Here is a 23,325-nt window from a genome sequence, read left to right on the forward strand (position 1 = left end):
TTTTGAAATAGTTGTTTTACTCTGGTCATAATGGTGTTCCTGGCTAAGTGGAAAGCACTCCCAGTTATAAATCCTTTGTCCATGGGGTACAGGTTTGATTCCTGGTATTGCCAGTTTATTCGTTTTGAATGGGGGTCAGTGATGTTACTCAGTAATCTCAGACAGATTTAAACCAGCTCTAAATGGGCAAATGGAGAAATATGGGAAAGATAAGCAGGGAGGGTGTGCAAAAGCACAGGATTTATGGCCCCCAGCCCTTCATTGCAACTCTTGGCCAAAGGGTCACAAAGGGGAAATTAGCACTGCCAGTTTAGACCTTGACATGTCAGTGCTGCCATACTTACTTACTTGCATATTGGTGTTGAGTTTGCACACATTTTATCTCATTGATATCCAAAATCATTTAGACAATCAGCTAGCAGTCTCAAAGCACAATTAATTTTGAGTAGTTTTTCAGGCCTAGCTGACTTTCCCTTTATAGCAAATGTTTATTGTTGTGTATAATGTAGATATTTTAAAATAATTGATCATTAAGAAGTCCCTTTTAGTTTTATCAAGTTTTTTGGGTAATAAATGAGTGTTGTCGCTTTTATCTCTTTAGAAACTGTCAAATCTCATTGCTCTCTAGTTTCTCAAGGCTCTCTAGTTTGAATTGAGGGTACTTGGTTGATAGTTTTTGTGTTTCCCATTTTCCCAACATAATTTTTGCATTGTGTTACTGCGTGTCCAGCTGGCAATCTCGCCAGCCTTTTTTAATGGTTAGTCTGGCCAATAGCTGATTTTATTTTTGTGATCTTAGTAGTGACAACCAGCTTTGTCATATTAACCATCAGTGTAGGCAATGCAGTAATGTTGCCTCACAAAAAGATGGTATTAGGCTATACATTAATGTTTTTTGTTGTTTTTTAGATGCGAGAGAAGCATGGCATGTATGAGGCATTAACAAAAGAGATGGAAGCTTCCGACGATGAGCTCTTCTTTCAGACTTACAGAATGTCAAAAGAGCAGATGGACTTTATTGCGTCATGTGTCAGTTCACTAATAGAGAAAAATGACACTGTTATGAGGCCTGCTATTGTTGCCAAGTGTAGACTGGCAATGACTCTCAGGTAACAATTTCTGACTTTGACAAAGTTTTATCAATAATAAAAATTTTCAGAGCTATTTCAAGTGTGTTTGCAGCTATTATAGGTGTAAACACCTAAGTTTGATTATGATTCTGGTTCTTAGATGATCTCCTGTAAGCGTGCTTAGTATTGCCACTTTGTTAATATTTGTACCGCCATGTCTCCCATTCTGTAACGTTTGAGGGTTAAAAAAAAATTATAGTTTGTAAAAAAAACTCAAATTAGATGGCTAGCAAGTTCTTGTCTAATAAACCTTACTTACTACTTACTTAACTTCCTCGAGCTTGGGTGTATTTAATAATTACACTTTTGTGTAGCTTGTTCATAGCAGATTCCTCATTTATTTGGATAAGCCTATATTTTGTAAAAATTGACATTATTTCTCACTGGTTGTCAGTACATTCTGCAGGTTTGGAACGTTTTCAGTTGAGGAAGTTAGGCTTTTCATATAGAATTTCCTTGATACAAGGTTTTTGAAAGCTGAAATGCTGCAGCAAATGTTACTTTAATCATAGCTTTCAACTACCATTTCGTAGTAGCCTAGGCCTGCTCCACTCTAGAGAATTAAGTTCTGGGTCTAATTTTCTTTTTCTTTTTTAGATTCTTGGCTAGTGGAGATTCAATGTTCAGCTTTCCAATAGCCTTCAGAGTCTCGAGAGCTGCACTTAGTGGCATTATTATGGAGACTTGTCAGGCATTATGGACTGTCCTTCAGCCTCTTTACATGAAGCCTCCAACTGAAGAAGATCTCAAGCTGGTTTCAAGGGAGTTCAATGATCTGTGGCAGTTTCCAAACTGCATAGGGGCAGTTGATGGAAAGCATTGTAGGATTCATAAGCCCCCCAATTCTGGCTCTGATTACCACAACTTTCACGACTTTGAAAGCATAGTGCTTATGGCTGTCGTCGATGCGCGATACCGCTTCTTATACATAGACGTTGGTGCAAAAGGTAAAGAAAACGACAGCACCGTTTTCAGAAGGTTCAGCTTTGGAAAGGCCCTGGAAGTGAACAGGCTTCCAGTACCAGGTGATAAAGAGTTGCCGAATACCTCCTGCCCTTTGCCGCACATCTTTATTGGCGACGAGGCATTCCCGTTGAAGACGAATTTCTTGAAACCATTTTCACGATATGGTGACCTAACCACAGACAAAAAAATCTTCAATTACAGACTGTCTAGAGCCCGTCGTGTCGTGGAAAACACTTTTGGAATCATCGCCTCTCGATTTCGGGTGCTTAAAAGTACCATGATGGGCAAACTCGAGACCATCGATCACATTGTGAAGGCCGTATGCGTTCTTCATAATTTCCTAATGGTGACGAATGCTCAGAATGGAAACAGTTATTTCACACCTGTCCTGGTTGACCGTGAAGCAAATGGACAGATAATTCCAGGTTCGTGGCGGCGACAGAGCATACCTGTATTGCCAAGTGGTAACATTTCTGGAAACTTTTCAGGCAGAGATGCATTGAAAATTCGTGAGGCTTTTAAAGACTATTTTTGTGGAGTTGGTAGAGTGCCATGGTAAGACGAGGCTATTCTCCGTGGAAATTTCTGATTATTTTTCTTTAGTGGATGAATCGCTTATTCATGTTTTAGTGTATGTTTGTGCCAATTTTTTAAGATTTACAATTATTTGTCTTGGTTAAAGTCTCAGGCCCACCTTTGGCATCCTGCAAATTTAAAATAATGCCCGGGCCCCTCTACGGACACACCTATCGCAATTCTGTTTTTAGATGTTTTTAAGGTGGGTTTTTACACGTTGAGAGGAGCGTCCTAAACGTCTTAAAAACTTCTTAAATACCGAATTACGAACAGGTGTGTCCGTAGTGGGGCCCGGGCATAAAAGACGTTGGAACAGAGCTTTTGGGCCCCCCTCCCTGCAATTTAGGCCTAACTTAGCAATTGGGACACGGCATGTATAGCTCATTGTTTTCTGACGATATTTCTCATGTAGGTTTGCTTCATTATATCTATTAAGTGGGCCCCATATCACCTGGAGTTCAAAGCTATGTATGCCTCAGTGGGGCACCCCTAATTCTGGACTAGGAGCTCGAATCCTGAGATGTATTACAAACTCGTTATACTGAGAGAAAAGTAAAAAAAAACTAAGCTAAAAATGGAATTATTTATAATAGCAGACTAACTTAAATCTTCTCATCTGACGTTCAAAGTCACATGAACATTACAAATGCACTCGAACCAAAGGAAGTTATAATGTCAACATAGCTTTCAAGTACCATTTTGTAGTAGCCTAGGCCTGCTCCACTCTAGAGAATTAAGTTCTGGGTCTAATTTTCTTCTTTTTTTTTTAGATTCTTGGCTAGTGGAGATTCAATGTTCAGCTTATCAATAGCCTTCAGAGTCTCGAGAGCTGCACTTAGTGGCATTATTATGGAGACTTGTCAGGCATTATGGACTGTCCTTCAGCCTCTTTACATGAAGCCTCCAACTGAAGAAGATCTCAAGCTGGTTTCAAGGGAGTTCAATGATCTGTGGCAGTTTCCAAACTGCATAGGGGCAGTTGATGGAAAGCATTGTAGGATTCATAAGCCCCCCAATTCTGGCTCTGATTACCACAACTTTCACGACTTTGAAAGCATAGTGCTTATGGCTGTCGTCGATGCGCGATACCGCTTCTTATACATAGACGTTGGTGCAAAAGGTAAAGAAAACGACAGTACCGTTTTCAAAAGGTCCAGCTTTGGAAAGGCCCTGGAAGTGAACAGGCTTCCAGTACCAGGTGATAAAGAGTTGCCGAATACCTCCTGCCCTTTGCCGCACGTCTTTATTGGCAACGAGGCATTCCCGTTGAAGACGAATTTCTTGAAACCATTTTCACGATATGGTGACCTAACCACAGACAAAAAAATCTTCAATTACAGACTGTCTAGAGCCCGTCGTGTCGTGGAAAACACTTTTGGAATCCTCGCCTCTCGATTTCGGGTGCTTAAAAGTACCATGATGGGCAAACTCGAGACCATCGATCACATTGTGAAGGCCGTGTGCGTTCTTCATAATTTCCTAATGGTGACGAATGCTCAGAATGGAAACAGTTATTTCACACCTGTCTTGGTTGACCGTGAAGCAAATGAACAGATAATTCCAGGTTCGTGGCGGCGACAGAGCATACCTGTATTGCCAAGTGGTAACATTTCTGGAAACTTTTCAGGCAGAGATGCATTGAAAATTCGTGAGGCTTTTAAAGACTATTTTTGTGGAGTTGGTAGAGTGCCATGGCAAGACGAGGCTATTCTACGTGGAAATTTCTGATTATTTTTCTTTAGTGGATGAATCGCTTATTCATGTTTTAGTGTATGTTTGTGCCAATTTTTTAAGATTTACAATTATTTGTCCTGGTTAAAGTCTCAGGCCCACCTTTGGCATCCTGCAAATTTAAAATAATGCCCGGGCCCCACTACGGACACACCTATCGCAATTCTGTTTTTAGATGTTTTTAAGGTGGGTTTTTACACGTTGAGAGGAGCGTCCTAAACGTCTTAAAAACTTCTTAAATACCGAATTACGAACAGGTGTGTCCGTAGTGGGGCCCGGGCATAAAAGACGTTGGAACAGAGCTTTTGGGCCCCCCTCCCTGCAATTTAGGCCTAACTTAGCAATTGGGACACGGCATGTATAGCTCATTGTTTTCTGACGATATTTCTCAGGTAGGTTTGCTTCATTATATCTATTAAGTGGGCCCCATATCACCTGGAGTTCAAAGCTATGTATGCCTCAGTGGGGCACCCCTAACTCTGGACTAGGAGCTCGAATCCTGAGATGTATTACAAAATCGTTATACTGAGAGAAAAGTAAAAAAAAAAACTAAACTAAAAATGGAATTATTTATAATAGCAGACTAACTTAAATCTTCTCATCTGACGTTCAAAGTCACATGAACATTACAAATGCACTCGAACTAAAGGAAGTTATAATGTCAACATAGCTTTCAAGTACCATTTTGTAGTAGCCTAGGCCTGCTCCACTCTAGAGAATTAAGTTCTGGGTCTAATTTTCTTTTTTTTTTTAGATTCTTGGCTAGTGGAGATTCAATGTTCAGCTTATCAATAGCCTTCAGAGTCTCGAGAGCTGCACTTAGTGGCATTATTATGGAGACTTGTCAGGCATTATGGACTGTCCTTCAGCCTCTTTACATGAAGCCTCCAACTGAAGAAGATCTCAAGCTGGTTTCAAGGGAGTTCAATGATCTGTGGCAGTTTCCAAACTGCATAGGGGCAGTTGATGGAAAGCATTGTAGGATTCATAAGCCCCCCAATTCTGGCTCTGATTACCACAACTTTCACGACTTTGAAAGCATAGTGCTTATGGCTGTCGTCGATGCGCGATACCGCTTCTTATACATAGACGTTGGTGCAAAAGGTAAAGAAAACGACAGTACCGTTTTCAAAAGGTCCAGCTTTGGAAAGGCCCTGGAAGTGAACAGGCTTCCAGTACCAGGTGATAAAGAGTTGCCGAATACCTCCTGCCCTTTGCCGCACGTCTTTATTGGCGACGAGGCATTCCCGTTGAAGACGAATTTCTTGAAACCATTTTCACGATATGGTGACCTAACCACAGACAAAAAAATCTTCAATTACAGACTGTCTAGAGCCCGTCGTGTCGTGGAAAACACTTTTGGAATCCTCGCCTCTCGATTTCGGGTGCTTAAAAGTACCATGATGGGCAAACTCGAGGCCATCGATCACATTGTGAAGGCCGTGTGCGTTCTTCATAATTTCCTAATGGTGACGAATGCTCAGAATGGAAACAGTTATTTCACACCTGTCTTGGTTGACCGTGAAGCAAATGGACAGATAATTCCAGGTTCGTGGCGGCGACAGAGCATACCTGTATTGCCAAGTGGTAACATTTCTGGAAACTTTTCAGGCAGAGATGCATTGAAAATTCGTGAGGCTTTTAAAGACTATTTTTGTGGAGTTGGTAGAGTGCCATGGTAAGACGAGGCTATTCTACGTGGAAATTTCTGATTATTTTTCTTTAGTGGATGAATCGCTTATTCATGTTTTAGTGTATGTTTGTGCCAATTTTTTAAGATTTACAATTATTTGTCTTGGTTAAAGTCTCAGGCCCACCTTTGGCATCCTGCAAATTTAAAATAATGTCCGGGCCCCACTACGGACACACCTATCGCAATTCTGTTTTTAGATGTTTTTAAGGTGGGTTTTTACACGTTGAGAGGAGCGTCCTAAACGTCTTAAAAACTTTTTAAATACCGAATTACGAACAGGTGTGTCCGTAGTGGGGCCCGGGCATAAAAGACGTTGGAACAGAGCTTTTGGGCCCCCCTCCCTGCAATTTAGGACTAACTTAGCAATTGGGACACGGCATGTATAGCTCATTGTTTTCTGACGATATTTCTCATGTAGGTTTGCTTCATTATATCTATTAAGTGGGCCCCATATCACCTGGAGTTCAAAGCTATGTATGCCTCAGTGGGGCACCCCTAACTCTAGACTAGGAGCTCAAATCCTGAGATGTATTACAAACTCGTTATACTGAGAGAAAAGTAAAAAAAAGACTAAACTAAAAATGGAATTATTTATAATAGCAGACTAACTTAAATCTTCTCATCTGACGTTCAAAGTCACATGAACATTACAAATGCACTCGAACTAAAGGAAGTTATAATGTCAACTAGAATCTTGAAAAAGCCAAATTCAAAATCTACCACTTCTCTAACCAAACACTTAATATTAGCAGGTCTTTTAATGTTTTTCAAGCTTTTCCATCTCTTCTAAAACGATTGAAGCAAACTTTGCTTTGATTCTTGCCTGCACAAGAGGTGTGAAGCTGTCTAACTGGGCAGCCAATGACTGGCAGTATCCAAAATTCGGCGACTGGTTTTGGTTCATTGGGGTCTCAACGATACTACGCAGGGCTTTTGCAGCCTCCTCAATAAGGGCATCTGCACTTGACTGTCCTTTAACTGGTTCTTTTTTGTCTTCTTGACTGGGGGCTCTCGTTCTGGTAAGGCTTTATTTCTAGTCTGCTCGGAACATCCGCCCGAGTCATCTGCCCCTTTGCCTCCTTGTACAAGAACATTGGGATTGGCATTGCCTTTGGAAACTCTCGGTGAGGCTTCACTTCTCTGCTGCGGCAAGTGCAAGGCCTCTGTCACTTTAAGGCCCTGTACTTGAATAGGGCTGACAAAGTCCTTCGAAGGTCTAGGAACGGGTGAGGCTTCACTTCTCTTCTGCTACAAGTTCTTGTGCAAGACCTCTATCGCTTTAATGCCTTGTACTTGAATAGGACTGGCAAAGCCCTTTGATGGCCCAGGTGAGGCTTCCCTTTTTGCTGTGGCAAGTTCTCTCTCCCTTTGAAACCCTCCACGTGAACAAAGCCTTTTGAAGTTGTGCAGTAAACTTCTTGCAGGTCATCATCGCTTTCTGGCTCCCTTTGAGCTCTTTTGAGGCCGTTCAAAGTTTTGAGCACTGGCAGATTCAATTTCTTGCCCTTTCCCTTGTCTGACAGTTTTACTCTTTCCACAGAGTCTCTTTCTTGTATGCTATAGACTGGAAGGAAGGCATCTCTTGATTCTTCTTCACTGTACTCACTGCTTTCCCCAGTTGCCGCCACAACCACAACTTCCTTGCTCATATCAGGAAGATTTCCGCTGGTCCTGAAAAAAGGGAACCTATTAATCACAAGTCTCCCCCCCCCAAACATCAGTGACGGGATGACTTCGTTAAGTTTTGTCCGACTGCTAGCACCACAACTCTCGAAAGGGTTGAAATATTTTGTTCAAACTTTGAGAGGATACAAAAACAAGACCAAAGGTTACAATGGGATCCCAAAAATTCAATATTTGATCCAGACTCGACCTTACTCTTGACCCAAAGAATCCTCACACCAAGTTTCATGAAAATATCTCATTCCCTTCGAGAGTTATCGTGCTTACAGACGGACGTACAGACGGACAACTTTTGCGATGTCAAAGGTATCCCTCCACTTACGTTTTGGGATCCCAAAAAGTCATATTTCACGATGCATGTAGCTGACGGAACACAGCTGACGTATCCGGTTTACAGCGTCAAATATGATTCATAATCAGCTAGGTCTGAAGGAATATTAAAAAAATAAATCCAAGCTGACGTGACAGTCGATTTACGGATAAGAAAAATATGAAGACGTGAACTTCCTATTCTCACCGGACAGGTAGTTTGCCCAGAAGCAAATCCCTGAAAAAGATTGTTTGCCCCGAATCCAGGCGAAGCCCAGGAAAATATTGTTTTATAAAAAAAAAATAATCAAAGAATACTATTTGTTCTCGCCTCAGAGGGATAGTCCAACTGGAACCATGACAAAACAGGATGTGTATGGATGAACCAAAAAACTGCAAGGCACGACTTTCTGTATTAACACGACTTCCTCTTGCTTATTCTGCCTTTTATAATTTAGTTTCCATATGGAATTACAAGCTTACTTCTTTTATACTTTATACTTCTTACTTCTTTTATTTGTAAGTTTTCCCACATTTTAACCACGGCTCGTTCAGTTTTTCAAATGTTTTGGGCCCAGCCACCGCGTCGGAGAGCAGGAAAGCTGGACATAGTCGACAAGCGCTAACAAGAAAATCGCTATTTTCTCGTGGACAGTAATGGTGTTTCCGAAACAAATTTCTACCCATTTCATATGTTAAAGATCATTTCTAGGCAAGAGTTGTGCTTTAAAAAAAGTCAAGAAAATCCACACAGAAGACAGAATAATTGTAGTCTGTATGATGTAATGCTGTAGTCTGTTTTTCTTAAAACAGTCGTTTTCTCAAGAAAAATAGTCAATAAAAATGACAACCCAGTCGGTAAATACCTTGACCCCCCAGACATTTTGGCTAGTATGGTAACACCTCTGCTCATGATACTTACTTCCTTGGGTTGTAGTATTTGATCAGGAACATCAAGTATCTGAACAACGGCCAATTAATATTCTCATCCTCTTCTCCATCTCCTCCACTGAGCCTTCCTTCTTTTCTCGCAGAGTAGCGCTTCATGAATTCTCCGCGAACATATGACCATGATTTTCTACACCAGTCCTCTGAAAGTAAGAATTTCACTATTAAGAACCAGTAACATATTTCTTAAGTAAACTCAGGAATGTATATTTGAACAGTTTCTTAAATGTAAACAGTGCAGTTTCGGACTAAATGGTAGAATGAATATCCAAAATACAAATTCAGGTGTTTTCAGAGGCTCTTAATTACCAATCTAACTTCTTGTTAGTTTCATCACAACAAATGCTTGAAAATGCCAAAGTTTAAAGTCAACAAACATTCAAATAAGCATACCTCTACTGCAGACTGACGGCAACACCCAAATATAGATGTTAACTAATCAGATATCACTAGACAGTCAACCACAAACCCCTGATTTTTGGATACCCTATGCCAAACGCTAGATATATCTAACATTTGGCATAGCCTATGCCTAATGCTGGATACCTGTTGGTACTCTAACCTTGACCTATCTTACTGCAGGTGAATTCTGATTGGTTGATTTCTGAGCTTCAGTAAAATCATCAATATTTTATTGAGAACAGGTATCTAACATTTGGCATAGGGTATCGAGCGTTAGGCATAGGCTATGCCAAATGCTAGATATATCCAGCGTTTGGCATAGGGTATCCAAAAATCAGGGGTTTGTGGTAGATTGTCACTAGTTGCATTTTGCAGATACCATGTTATCTGTTATCATGCTAAATGAATCTGCAGTTAGTTCTTTCTGCGGTTGTCCTTCAAAAATGACAATTGCCAAAATTGCATTTTGAATTCATCCCAAAACATAAACTGATATTCAGTCACATCACTTAGGTCCAAACTTCTTTACGGCCAATCTAATAAAATCATCGGCTCTTTTGTTGGTAATGATGAAAGTGAGATGACTTTCTCAGATACCATGGTCAGTTACCCCAGTTGGACAGTGGTACCTGAATATCAGATACCCTGACAACTGCAAAAACACATTTTGAACCCCAAATATTATTTCATTAAAATCAGGAATCTGTTGTAGAATTTGTTACAGAACAATTTGTAGAAGTGTCAATTATCAAGGAGGTCTTGATATCCACCAAAATAGTTTTATTATTATCTTTCTATTTATTAGTATAATGTGGGGTTTATTAATATAATGTGTGTTCAATGCAGGGTAGAGCAGAAGAGTTGAACAAACTACTCAAAATTAATTGTGCTTTGAGACTGCTAGCTGATTGTCTAAATGATTTTGGAAATCAATGAGATAAAATGTGTGCAAACTCAACACCAATATGCAAGTAAGTAAGTATGGCAGAACTGACATGTCAAGGTCTAAACTGGCAGTGCTAATTTCCACTTTGTGACCCTTTGGCCAAGATTTGCAATGAAGGGCTGGGGGCCAGAAATCCTGTGCTTTTGCACACCCTCCCTGCTTATCTTTCCCATATTTCTCCATTTGCCCATTTAGAGCTGGTTTAAATCTGTCTGAGATTACTGAGTAACATCACTGACCCCCATTCAAAACAAATAAACTGACAATACCAGGAATCAAACCTGTACCCCATGGACAAAGGATTTATAACTGGGAGTGCTTTCCACTTAGCCAGGAACACCATTATGACCAGAGTAAAACAACTATTTCAAAAAAGAAAATATTGAAAAAAAGCCAAGATGGATTTACAGCCATTTTCACTAATCTTCTATACACACTATATTTTACAAAGCTCCAGCAGGGATTGCATTTACTTAAGATGCAAACTAGCGTGGTGAATTTTTAGCTTTGAGATATTCTTGTCTTAAAATAATAATAAAAAAACAAATTTACATTTGCTATTTGTTTTCCAAACACTCAATTAAGCAAAACCATTTGCAACAGCAATACGCCCATGGTTAGGATCTATCTAAAATGCTTTACAACAGAAGGGACACATGTCTTGCAAAGCAAATACTCAGATTTAATGCTGTTCTTTGTCATCTCTAAAAAAAATTAAACTGTATCAGATGTATTTTGATATAAGATACTTCTAAGACTTTTAGCCAATTCTGTTAAATAAGAGGCCAGGCATTTCTTCACAATTTATACAATGCGTAAAAGAGCACCAGGGGGTTAGATTAGAAAAATCTTTCAGGGATGGGTCTAAAGGCTAAAAGTATGTCCTGAGAAGGTCTGCTTACATGAAATACAAAGAAACTGGTTTCAGTTTCACAGCTTTCCTCAATCCCACTTTATAAGGTTTTAAAGATATGCAAATACACTTCCTGAATTAAAAAAAAACCATTGATATGGCTGAAAATGCTACTCAAATAAAAGGAATTGCATTTTAAGAGCTAAAGCCAGTATAAAGAAACTGATAATATAAAATTAAGGTAAAACTTGTTTTGTCAAAAATTCAATAGATTAGGTATAGACCTGTTGAGTAAGCAATTTTCTAAGACTTAGAAATCAGACAATAAAATCATTCCAAAATCATTTAGACAATCAGCTAGCAGTCTCAAAGCACATTATATTAATAAACCCCACATTATACTAATAAATAAAAAGATAATAATAAAACTATTCTGGTGGATATCAAGACCTCCTTGATAATTGACACTTCTACAAATTGTTCTGTAATAAATTCTGCAAAATATGCAACAAATTCCTGATTTTAATGAAATAATGTTTGGGGTTCAAAATGTGTTTTTGCAGTTGTCAGGGTATCTGATATTCAGGTACCAAAGTCCAACTGGGGTAACTGACCATGGTATCTGAGAAAGGGACTTCTTAATGATAAATTATTTTAAAATATCTACATTATACACAACAATAAACATTTGCTATAAAGGGAAAGTCAGCTAGGCCTGAAAAACTACTCAAAATTAATTGTGCTTTGAGACTGCTAGCTGATTGTTTAAATGATTTTGGAAATCAATGAGATAAAATGTTTGCAAACTCAACACCAATATGCAAGTAAGTAAGTATGGCAGCACTGACATGTCAAGGTCTAAACTGGCAGTGCTAATATCCACTTTGTGACCCTTTGGCCAAGAGTTACAATGAAGGGCTGGGGGCCAGAAATCCTATGCTTTTGCACACCCTCCCTGCTTATCTTTCCCATATTTCTCCATTTGCCCATTTAGAGCTGGTTTAAATCTGTCTGAGATTACTGAGTAACATCACTGACCCCCATTCAAAACAAATAAACTGGCAATACCAGGAATCAAACCTGCTGTAAGGTCCAAACTTCTTTACGGTCAATCTAATAAAATCATTGGCTCTTTTGTTGGTAATGATGAAAGTGAGATGAATTTCTCAGATACCATGGTCAGTTACCCCAGTTGGACTGTGGTACCTGAATATCAGATACCCTGACAACTGCAAAAACACATTTTGAACCCCAAACATTATTTCATTAAAATCAGGAATTTGTTGCAGAATTTGTTACAGAACAATTTGTAGAAGTGTCAATTATCAAGGAGGTCTTGATATCCACCAGAATAGTTTTATTTTTATCTTTTTATTTATTAGTATAATGTGGGGTTTATTAATATAATGTGTGTTCAGTGCAGGGTAGACCAGAAGAGTAGCACTTGAACAAACTACTCAAAATTAATTGTGCTTTGAGACTGCACTTGAACAAACTGTTCATTGTCGATAACTGTTGTCCTTGTTAACAGCTAATGAAAATTAATACTCATACATGAATCGGCTTCATTAATTGCATAATTATAGGAGGGGTATGCAACCTCGAACTTGGCCTAAAAAGATTATAAGGAAATTGGATACCCTATGCTAAACGTTGGATACTGTTCCCAACAAAATATTAATGATTTTACTGCAGCTCAGAAATCAACCAATCAGTACCTGTAGTGAGATAGGTCAGGGTTAGAGTACCAACAGGTATCCAGTGTTTGGCATAGGGTGTCCAGCATTAGGCATAGGGGTATCCAAAAATCAGAGATTTGTGATTGGCTGTGGTACCTGGTGGTACCCCCATTAAAATCTGTTTAAAAGGTTAATTTCCATTTCAGATCCTAGTTCTAACTGACAATATGGAAACCCGCAACGACCTGGGACCTCTTTCGGAATGCACAAAGTTTCCTTGTAAGATCTTCAGGCCAAGTTTGAGGTCATATAAATTTGTGGTTGGATACCCCTCCAGTAGAACAATTCCTTTTAAGTAAATAACCTAAACCCCTACCCCAGCCAAAAGTGTACACGAGGGGCCTCCAACCTTAATTTATATAACCTTGAACTTAGCCTTAAAATCTTACGAGCAAATTTCTGTGCAGTTGTAAAGAGGTCTTAGGTTATGATCTTGCAGGTTTTGATCTTGACAGTTTAAAAGCTTTCCTTATGTCCTTTTTAGGGCCGAGTAAAGGGGCCATGTAAGTTCAAAATTGCATACTCCTCCTTATAGTTTTTTCAAAACACTAACGGGTCACACTACTGCAGCTCAGAAATCAACCAATCAGTACCTGTAGTGAGATAGGTCAGGGTTAGAGTACCAACAGGTATCCAGTGTTTGGCATAGGGTGTCCAGCATTAGGCATAGGGGTATCCAAAAATCAGAGATTTGTGATTGGCTGTGGTACCTGGTGGTACCCCCATTAAAATCTGTTTAAAAGGTTAATTTCCATTTCAGATCCTAGTTCTAACTGACAATATGGAAACCCGCAACGACCTGGGACCTCTTTCGGAATGCACAAAGTTTCCTTGTAAGATCTTCAGGCCAAGTTTGAGGTCATATAAATTTGTGGTTGGATACCCCTCCAGTAGAACAATTCCTTTTAAGTAAATAACCTAAACCCCTACCCCAGCCAAAAGTGTACACGAGGGGCCTCCAACCTTAATTTATATAACCTTGAACTTAGCCTTAAAATCTTACGAGCAAATTTCTGTGCAGTTGTAAAGAGGTCTTAGGTTATGATCTTGCAGGTTTTGATCTTGACAGTTTAAAAGCTTTCCTTATGTCCTTTTTAGGGCAGAGTAAAGGGGCCATGTAAGTTCAAAATTGCATACTCCTCCTTATAGTTTTTTCAAAACACTAACGGGTTACGAGTCTTTTAAAATATCGGAATACAAAGAATTGCCCAGACGGTGTCTTAGATGCCAAAGTATCCATCATTCGTTAGCTCACTGCCCATGTGCCCCGAATGAGATGAAGTGCTCTAAATGTTCTGGATGCCATTCCAATACTAAAGACAATCCTTGCTTAGAGGCTCCGAAATGTGCCAACTGCGGCGAAGCTCATGTTTCCTATAGTATAAATTGCCCAGTGATAAAACGCGCTCTGAACTCTGCTCCAAAATGAACCAAGCCACTATTTTAAGTTTTGCTTCTCTTAATATTAACGGCACAAAAGACAAAGACTTGTTAATTAATGAATTATTAGTCCATGACATAGTGTTCTTGCAAGAACATCTTTTGACCAAATCGAACGTTTCTAGCCTGAAGCGATCTTCTGTCCACCATTTCTTTTCGCAAGAGGCCAAGCAAACTAGAGGCCGCCCTTCCGGTGGCCTAGCAATTTTTTTCCATTCCCCATCAAAGCCCTCTGTGATTCATTGTGATGATAACATCTTAGCGATTCAATGTGACAGTACCGCCTTTATAAACGTTTACTTACCTTGCGATCGACGTTCTATAGCATCGTTCACATCTTTCGCTAAATGTTGCTCCAGTTTAAAGTCTCTACTCGAAAGTCTACGTTTGAAAGACCTAAATTGGGTTTTAGCTGGTGACCTTAACTGTGACATTCTTGGTACCTCCGATAGATCAATCCTCTTGCTAGAATCACTTCCTAGCATATATCACGTCGCAGTTAAGAGCCTCCCATTCACGTATATTCATAACAGAGGCTGTTCAAAATCGAACCTGGATCACGTGATCTCTTCCAGTTCCAGCTTAATATCATCGATTGTCAGGGTGGACGAAGAGAAGATTGACGACGATCACCTTATTCTTAGCTGTAATTTGTCCTGTGAGCTATCTGGCAAAATACTTTCGGCTCAGCCGAAGTGGCATACGAAGTTGAATTGGGATCGTGCTAATGTCCCACTATACCTTGCTACGCTAACTGCTTTACTCTCGACCATAAAAGTGCCATATCACCTGCTGCAAACGTCAGTTTCCTCGCCTTCAAGTACAGTTGACCTAAATTTCTATTATTGTCAAATCGTCCATTGCCTTAAATCAGCTTCCAAAGCTGCAGTGCCTGTGGATAAAGTTAGGATTGGTACAAGAAAGCCTAATTGGAACGTTGATCCTGAAGTAAAACGTGCTAAGCAAAAAGCCAAATTTTGGCTACGTATGTGGATATCATGTGACCGACCATCTTCCGGAGCTGTTTTCTCTGTGAAACAAAAGTGTAAACTTGAATATAAGGCCAGTTTGAAGAGGGCACGCTTGAATGCATGGCCAGGCCCCACCGATAAGGCCTCCTGGAATAAGGTTATTAATAGTGAGAAATGTTCCCCATCTACCCTATCTTGTCTCCAGCTAGCTAATTTTGTTGATCATTATAAGTGTGTGTTCAGTGTATTTAATAGTTTTCTTCAGTCTTTTTATTATAAGTTGCTTAAACCGCTTTTACCATACCGTCTCCTGCAGGCTCATGTCCAGCCTGTAGCAATATCTGAAATTCGCCGGGCTTTAAGAAAAATTAAGCGTTCAAATAGCCTTGATGGTGACGGCCTTTCTTACCGATTTTTTGCTTATGATTGTCCTGCTCTACTTAACCATTTACAAATATTTTTCCAGTCTTGCTTAGCACAGTCGCTTGTTCCTGATAGTTTCCTTTGTGGCCATGTAACGTCTATTCAAAAGCGAGGCAAGGACCCCACGTCATGTGTGAATTATCGTCCCACTACAGTATCGTGTTTCTTAAGTAAGTTGCTTGAACATTTGTTACTACCAGAAATTGAGTCGAATTGTGATTTTACGCCTTTTCAATTTGGTTTTCGGAAAAGTTTTAGTTGCTCCCATGCACATCATGTTTTAAGCCGACTCATGAAAGATGCCGTAAGAACTAAAATGTCTTTATACTGTCTTACTGTTGATATTTCTGGAGCTTTCGACAATATTGTGCACTCTCAGGCTCTATTTTCCCTTGCGTCTTCAGGTGTTAATCCTTCCGTACTAAGTTTATTGTCTTCTTGGTATTCAAAGTCTAAAATTCAAGTTACCTGGAATGGCCAAATATCTGAACCGGTAAAAATTAATAAGGGAGTTCGGCAAGGTGCCGTATTGTCTCCTAGTATATTTAAATGCGTGCTTGCATAGTGCCTGCGTCCCCTTAGAAGTTCTGTTTTTTACGGTAATACTGGTTTGTCTTCTATTGCATATGCAGATGACGTTCTTCTTGTTGCCCCGACTCGCCGTGGATTGCTTTCTAATTTTACTATATTAACCAATGAACTATCTAAGATTGGACTGTCAGTTAATGCTTCTAAATGCGAGTTTATTTGTTTTAATAGCCCTTATGCGGTCGCTCCATTCGTTACTGGGACTGCAGTTCTACCATGTTCTTCTTTAGTTAGTTGGCTTGGTCTGTGTTTCGGCCCAACACTTTCCGCTACCTGTTCATCCCTAGTGAATCAAGCCGTGAAAAACCTACGCGTCGCTTACGGAAAAATATCCCCAAACAAAAGCCGTTACAACCGCAACGGTTTGTGCATGATTTATAACGCTTATTGCGCCCCTGTGCTTTTGTTTTTATCAGGCATGGCTCATCTGTTTCGTAAGAAAGATCGACATACTCTACGTACGGCTTATTTCAGATATTGCAAATTCCTCCTCCGGCTTCCTAGATGGCACCGAAACAAAAAAAATAATTGCTCGATTTGGTTTAGTAGATGTGCCTTCTCGGATTCGGTCTTCCAGTGATGATTTATGTAAAAAGACTGTCAACTTTATTCACGTTTATGACCCTCTGCAGCCTTTTTTCCATATTGATACTGGTTGATTAATCCATATTGTCTTTTGTTAGTTTGAATTTTGTATTTCTTCGTTGTTTATCGTATTTGTTTTTGTTTATTTATTTATAATACTCCGTACTTTGTGTTTTTTATACTTTACGGGTAATAAAGTTCATTCATTCATTCATTCATAACCTGGTTCATTCAGCTGTTCTGAAATCTCAGCCCAAAGCAAGTCTTTTAGCTTTGTTTTCTTGTAGTCTTGGTGAGCAGTGTCATAAAGACAAGGTTTGTCCTGCACCAAACAGATTAAATCAGTAATTTTGGGATGATTCTTTACTGACATGTTATTTGTTTGTCGGCCAAAATCAACAAAACTGTAAATATTCTCGTTCTTCTTGCCTACAAATCAAGCAAAATTGGTCAAAAACGGTCTCGGTGAAAGGAATCCTTGCTGGTCGCTAGACTTTTTTTCTACCCGGATTCACGAACGGAATCCTTTCAAGTGGACCAGAATTCCTTTGTCCGCGACGGGAATTCCTCTCTGTGTAAACGAGGCATTAGGAGGAGTTGAGCCCCTCATGGGTAATAATTTCTGTTCGTTTTAAGTTTTAATGCTGCTCCTTACTTCCAGCTGAGAAAAACTTTTTCATATTTATTTTTTCATTGTTTTTTTTTTTTAATAATGCTAGTAAATCTTGCACTCGCTTCATGGAAATTTTCTTCCTCCATGACAAATTCCTCGATGGAAAATTCCCCCAACATATCCCCCTCTTCTCAACCCCTCCCCCAACCAAAAAATCCTCCTGAAAACGCCTGTACGCTTCCCAATAACCATTACTATATGTAAGCACTGGTCAAAGTTTGTAACTTGTAGCCCCTCCCACGGGGACTGTGGAGGAGTAAGTCGTCTCCAAAGACATAGTTTTAAGGTTTTTCGACTACGCTGAATAAAATGGCTATCTCAGAATTTTGATCCGTTGACTTTGGGAAAATAATTAGCGTGGTAGGGGGTCTAGGAGCCCTCCAATTTTTTTGGTCACAGAAAAAGGGCACTAGAAATTTTCATTTCCGTTAGAATGAGCCCTCTCGCAACATTCTAGGACAACTGGGTCGATACGATCACCCCTGGAAAAAAAATAAATGAATAAACACGCATCCGTGATCTGCCTTCTGGCAAAAAATGCAAAATTCCACATTTTTGTAGATAGGAGCTTGAAACTTCTACAGTAGAGTTCTCTGATACGCTGAATCTGATGGTGTAATTTTCGTTAAGATTCTATGACTTTTAGGGGGTGTTTCCCCCTGTTTTCTAAAATAACACAGATTTTCTCAGGCTCGTAACTTTTGATGCGTAAAATTAAACTTGGTGAAACTTATATATTTAAAATCAGCATTAAAATGCGATTCTTTTTATGTAGCTATTGGTATCAAAATTCCATTTTTTTGAGTTTTGGTTTCTATTGAGCCGGGTCGCTCCTTACTACAGTTCGTTACCATGAACTGTTTGAAACTTCTAATTTCTTGGAATTAATTTTTTTCAGGTTTGGCATTGATAAATTTACTCATAGATAACATTGGCCTCCAAAATTACAGTTTTGAAAATTCCATAAAGTATTTTCCCAAGTTTCATGCTATTTGATATGTTAATGCCAAAAATGGTTCCCATTTTTCCCATAATGTCAGGATTTTCTTGAAAAATACATATCATTTTTAGCAAAATCCAATTTGGGAAAGAATGATGTTGCCCAATTTCACGTGTACTATCTGGTAACATTAGTTTCACCCAAAGCCAATAATTTATAATTTATTTATATTACATAGAAACAGTTTTCTAGAACTGAAAAGTTTCTGATTTTATTTAAATGGCCCTTGTGTTTCAAGAGTTGCTCTTAAAGAATTAGGACAAAAGGTCAAACTGAAGCATAAAGAGCAGAGTATTGTGGAAGGAACATCAAATCATATAACTTTTCCTAGCTAGAATTTCCTCTTTGGGGAGAATTTTTCCTGCAGAAAATTCTCTCATCATACATTTCTTTTTCCTCAGAAATGCATTGATAAGCATTTTATCGTTTTGGTTATAGATACAGTTGTTGGCTTGTTGCAAAATTACAAATTTCTCATGGAATGTTTATTATACTTGACATCTAAAGTTTGTGCTTCCAAGATTTGTCAGAGGCTGGTAGCTACAGTAAATTCTTAAATGATTCATAAATGAGGTATCTTCCCCCTCCTTAATAACTTATTTTTCATCCTGAAGTTTTTAATATCTCAAAAAAGTTTCTGAGGGGCCGTTTCACAAGGATTCTAGTTCAACTAAAATCCTTGTGAAAAGATGGATAAAATTCATCTTTTGTTCAACTTAGAGATGGGCTTCATAATCCAGCTAAACATGTGGCAAAAAATATAATCCATCTCAGTGATACCTTAACTCATATAGCAAATTTCAAGCAGAACTAGCTTAGCCTACTAGCAGTTGTCTTTCATTTTGGAGAGGCCAGCCCACCCAAGCATGTTGTAGAGAGGCTAAACCACCAAAGGGTATATTGTCATCACAAATGATTTTGCTGAAATGAGCTGATTGAAAACTATTAGGAAATGTAAGAAATCTGCTTAACTGTTTAGAGATTAGGATATCACAAAATTAAGCATTCAATATGCTTGTTTGTAAATCTAAGTAAATACAAACCCTGCTGGAATTTTGTTGATATCCATCTCACAATTAGTGTGTCTAAAGAAAGTTTCCAAAGAGCATTCAGTTTCCAGCATGCATTTTATCTTTATTGATGCTGAAGGAAAGCAATAGATATACCTGCTGTAGTTGATTAGTAATAAATAACTTGCTGCCTTTCTGCACAAAAAATGTGCATTTTTATGTATAACGTATAGCTTTTAAAGTCCTTAATTCCTGAGAAGCCCCTTCTCCAGTTATGCCAGCTTTATGGGCAGTAAAGCTTTTTTAAAATAATCTGAAATAATTCTGTGGGGGTCCTTACCAGTGGCTTTCCTTTCTACTGCAATTAGCAATGGGTAGAATATATTGCAGTCACTAAAAATTGACAATCTTACCAATTCCACCACTATTAAGCTGCAAAAAAGGGTGAACTAAATATTTACCATTGAATTTGCCACAAAAGAAATTTCTAGCTTCAAGAAATTCATGCCTTTGGAACAAGGGATCCTAGGGTAGGTCAAAGTCTTGAAAAATGCTTCTAGTATAGGTAATTTGTATCTTTCTAAAAATGAGACAATAACATTCCTGCAGAAAAGAAACAAGACAGATTAATAAAGGAAGAAATACCATTGATGCTCATGAAATGTGATAGAAATGAACAAAACTTCAATTATGCATCTGTTTTCTTTAAACAGACAGGAGGAATAAACCTCCAAGCTCTGACAAATTCAATCTCACTTTTGGAACCAGGTATAAGACTAATTTCCAGGGAATGAAAACAGTAAATCCCTGGCTTTTCTATTGACACAGGCAGTGAAGGGAATAAAAATACATTTATTGGTCTGCCTATTTGTTCAACTTCTCTGTCTGTTCATCAAATTCTGTATTATATTTATTTGATAAGGAAAAAGGCAAAATGTCATAATCTAAATATAAAAAAGGCTATGTATTTGCACATTAGGGGAAGGGGAGGTGCATTATATCAAATACCTAACCTAACCACCTCTATATATAAAATATTTAATTTAAATGTAACTGCATCATAGTTTGTTTCACAAAAGAACCTAACTGTACTTATTGAGTGTATAACATACAAGTACCTAATAACCATATTGATGCATAGCTTGGATTTTTTGTTATGCATTGATGTATACAATCCTTCTCAATTCCTATTTTGATAGCAATACATGAGGGTTTGAGTTTTACATTATTTTGCATAATTGCATAATAGTTTTGAACCTATTTTCTAATGTAGCAAGAAGTTCCTCCACTACTACATAATTGTATTATTTATTTAGGCCTACTTAAAAAAGAAAAAATTGTATGCTGACCCATGGTCAGCATTGCGCAGCAAGTGATCTCCTGATTCAATGTCTTTAGCTGGGAGTGCAATATATAGCTGGGGCTAAAACTATTTGATTCTTCTTAAGTTTTTCCTCTAAATTTCTCCAGGTAGGCTAATCATTATAGCTAGGTGTACTGTGGCTAAGCTTACAGAGTCACACCATTGACCCTTGTCCCAACCAAAATAACAACAACACCAGGCCATAAACTCCTAAGCTCAGGTTTTCAAGCCTGGATTAGCCTACTAAAAACTTTGCTAGCATCACTGGTTCTTTGAACAATTGCAGTTCCATTCTCTTCCCTGGATAAAGGCTCATAGTCTTCAAACTTTTGTGTGCTAGCCATCATAAAAGTTTTTTATATTATTGTAGTGATGATAATGATGTTAAGTTACTTCACTAAAGATGCTTGACTTCAGTGTTTCCACTTTTTTTTTGAAAATCCCTAAATAGAGACTGAAAAATCCCTAGAAATCCCCATCTTCAGTTCCGAAATCCCTAAAAATCTCCCATTTTCCAATTACTCCCTAAACTGCTTCTCCCTATCTCATTTTACCAGTACCAGTGAAAGGTAGCATATTTTGGTTTCTTAGATTGAAGACTAGCTATCAGTTCCATAATAGAAGGGCTTGTCATGTCGTTTAAAATGCTTTTTAATCATCAACTAAATACAAATAGCCTGAAATATACTTCAGAACACTGTTCACTCGTAATTTGCAAAACGAAATCAGACCTCATCTTCGTCTGATGTGTCTTCACCATCTTTTTGTATGGTGGCTGAAGCTTTCACCCTTCTCATGTGGTGAAGTAACTGAGCATCTTCACATTTCGCACTTTCTTGAGCCCTTTTCATTCCATATTTTGTTTTTAGAATCCCCCGCAAGGTTTCTGTTTTCAGTTTATTCCGACGGTCAGTTTTTATTACTTTTACAGCACTGAAAAACCTCTCGACAATGACGTTTGAAAATGGAAGGGTGAAAATAAATAATACTGCCAGTTTCAGGTTAGGGTGCAATTCTGTTCCGGCAGCATTTTTTTTCGCCAATACCAAACGCCAGTAGGTCACCGCATCCATTTTTTGACGTTTTCAATATCGATGAGGCTCTGCCTCCTCCATTCCTGCTCAATTTTGGTTCCATCCCATGGGACCTTTCTATACTTCCTAACAAAAGGTAGCAGAGAGGCAGGCTGAAGTGACTGGGCTGACACTGGGTCAACCATTTCAGCATATTTGTAAATGTCGTCTTCGAAACGGAACCTTTTCTGTATCTGCTGTACTGCTTCGATATAGAACGCCTGTGCAGCTTCGAGAATTTTTTCGATTGAATCAGGAGGAACGGCGGTATCTGACCTTAACGTCGAGAGAGAGTCGTGTCCGTTTGGACCCAAGTAAACGCTCTCAAGAGGAAGGTAAAACTTCCGATTGTTCACATCGATTTCAAAAGCACTAGTTGATTTTACATAGTCCTTCTGCAGGAAGTTCAGAGACAACTCTTTGATCAGAGACTCAGTCTCCTGTTTGAGGCGATAAAACAGTGGCTTGTCAGCCTGAAAAGCTACATTGAAGTCCGTCAACAAGCCCAATGCAAATGCAACAAACTCAAAAAGACATTTCATGACCGGGTTCAGATTTGTGTAGACAAGCTCGTTTAGCTTTGTTGGATCCTCAACTAGTAGAACTCTGTAGTAGGCGCTTAGAGCATCCCACTGCTCCAGTATCCTGTCAACAGCAGCTTTGACTGAAAGCCACCTGGTCTGTCCAGCCTGGAGAATCCTGTGCATGTCAACTTGATAGAATTTTTGGAACTCAATGAAAGCATGCTGCCTCTTAGCACTATGCGTAAAGTGGCTATAGATGGACCGACAGATGTCTTCCATGGATTTCGGCAATTTCTTACATGCGTAAGAAGCAACTAGATGGACCATATGGCAAGAGCACTTCACAATCACTACCCATGGGAATTTTTGTCTGATCATGGATGAAACACTTTCATGAGCTCCCATCATGGAGTTAGTGGTATCAGAACAGAACCCTATGAAATTAGCAGGAGGAAGCTTGTGTGTTTCAACTATGCACTTGTTCAGCTCCTCGAATATAGACTTGGCTGAAGAGTCGGGACACTCAATTAAATCAAGTATGTCAATTTCAACTGAAAGGTCATCATTGCAAAATATAACTCCTACTGCTAGAAGTTTTTTGGTTGATACATCAGTTGATTCGTCAATAATGACAGAGAAGCAGCGATTCTGCAGGGTTTCAGTCAAACGTTCTTCATAGAAGCCACTTAGTCCTGTTCG

The 23,325-nt window shown here is 38.9% G+C and overlaps 3 protein-coding genes across 4 annotated transcripts; 2 read left to right on the forward strand and 1 right to left on the reverse strand.

Annotated features, from left to right (window-relative positions):
- Nucleotides 1-900: 900 nt before the first annotated feature.
- On the forward strand, nt 901-4,594 carry LOC136042942 (uncharacterized). Of its 2 annotated transcripts, none has more exons than XM_065727856.1 (2): nt 901-1,109; nt 3,443-4,594. In XM_065727856.1, exons 1-2 carry the CDS (start codon nt 910-912, stop codon nt 4,398-4,400), a joined length of 1,158 nt encoding a protein of 385 aa, XP_065583928.1. In that variant the 5' UTR covers nt 901-909; the 3' UTR covers nt 4,401-4,594. The 2 variants fall into 2 exon arrangements, with proteins under 2 accessions (XP_065583928.1, XP_065583929.1); XM_065727857.1 differs by lacking the exon at nt 3,443-4,594 and adding an exon at nt 1,728-2,752.
- Nucleotides 4,595-5,179: 585 nt separating this feature from the next.
- On the forward strand, nt 5,180-6,085 carry LOC136042940 (putative nuclease HARBI1). Its single transcript, XM_065727854.1, has one exon. The coding sequence runs from the start codon at nt 5,180-5,182 to the stop codon at nt 6,083-6,085; it is 906 nt and encodes a 301-aa protein (XP_065583926.1).
- A 503-nt stretch (nt 6,086-6,588) lies between these two features.
- LOC136042943 (uncharacterized) lies at nt 6,589-9,452 on the reverse strand. Its single transcript, XM_065727858.1, has 2 exons — nt 9,011-9,452; nt 6,589-7,767 (listed from the first exon to the last, which is right to left on the reverse strand). The coding sequence occupies exons 1-2, from the start codon at nt 9,133-9,135 to the stop codon at nt 7,368-7,370; spliced, it is 525 nt and encodes a 174-aa protein (XP_065583930.1). The 5' UTR covers nt 9,136-9,452; the 3' UTR covers nt 6,589-7,367.
- Between the last annotated feature and the right edge of the window lie 13,873 nt (nt 9,453-23,325).

The sequence above is a fragment of the Artemia franciscana genome, unplaced genomic scaffold (assembly GCF_032884065.1).
Source record: "Artemia franciscana unplaced genomic scaffold, ASM3288406v1 Scaffold_253, whole genome shotgun sequence".
NCBI classification, from domain to species: domain Eukaryota; kingdom Metazoa; phylum Arthropoda; class Branchiopoda; order Anostraca; family Artemiidae; genus Artemia; species Artemia franciscana.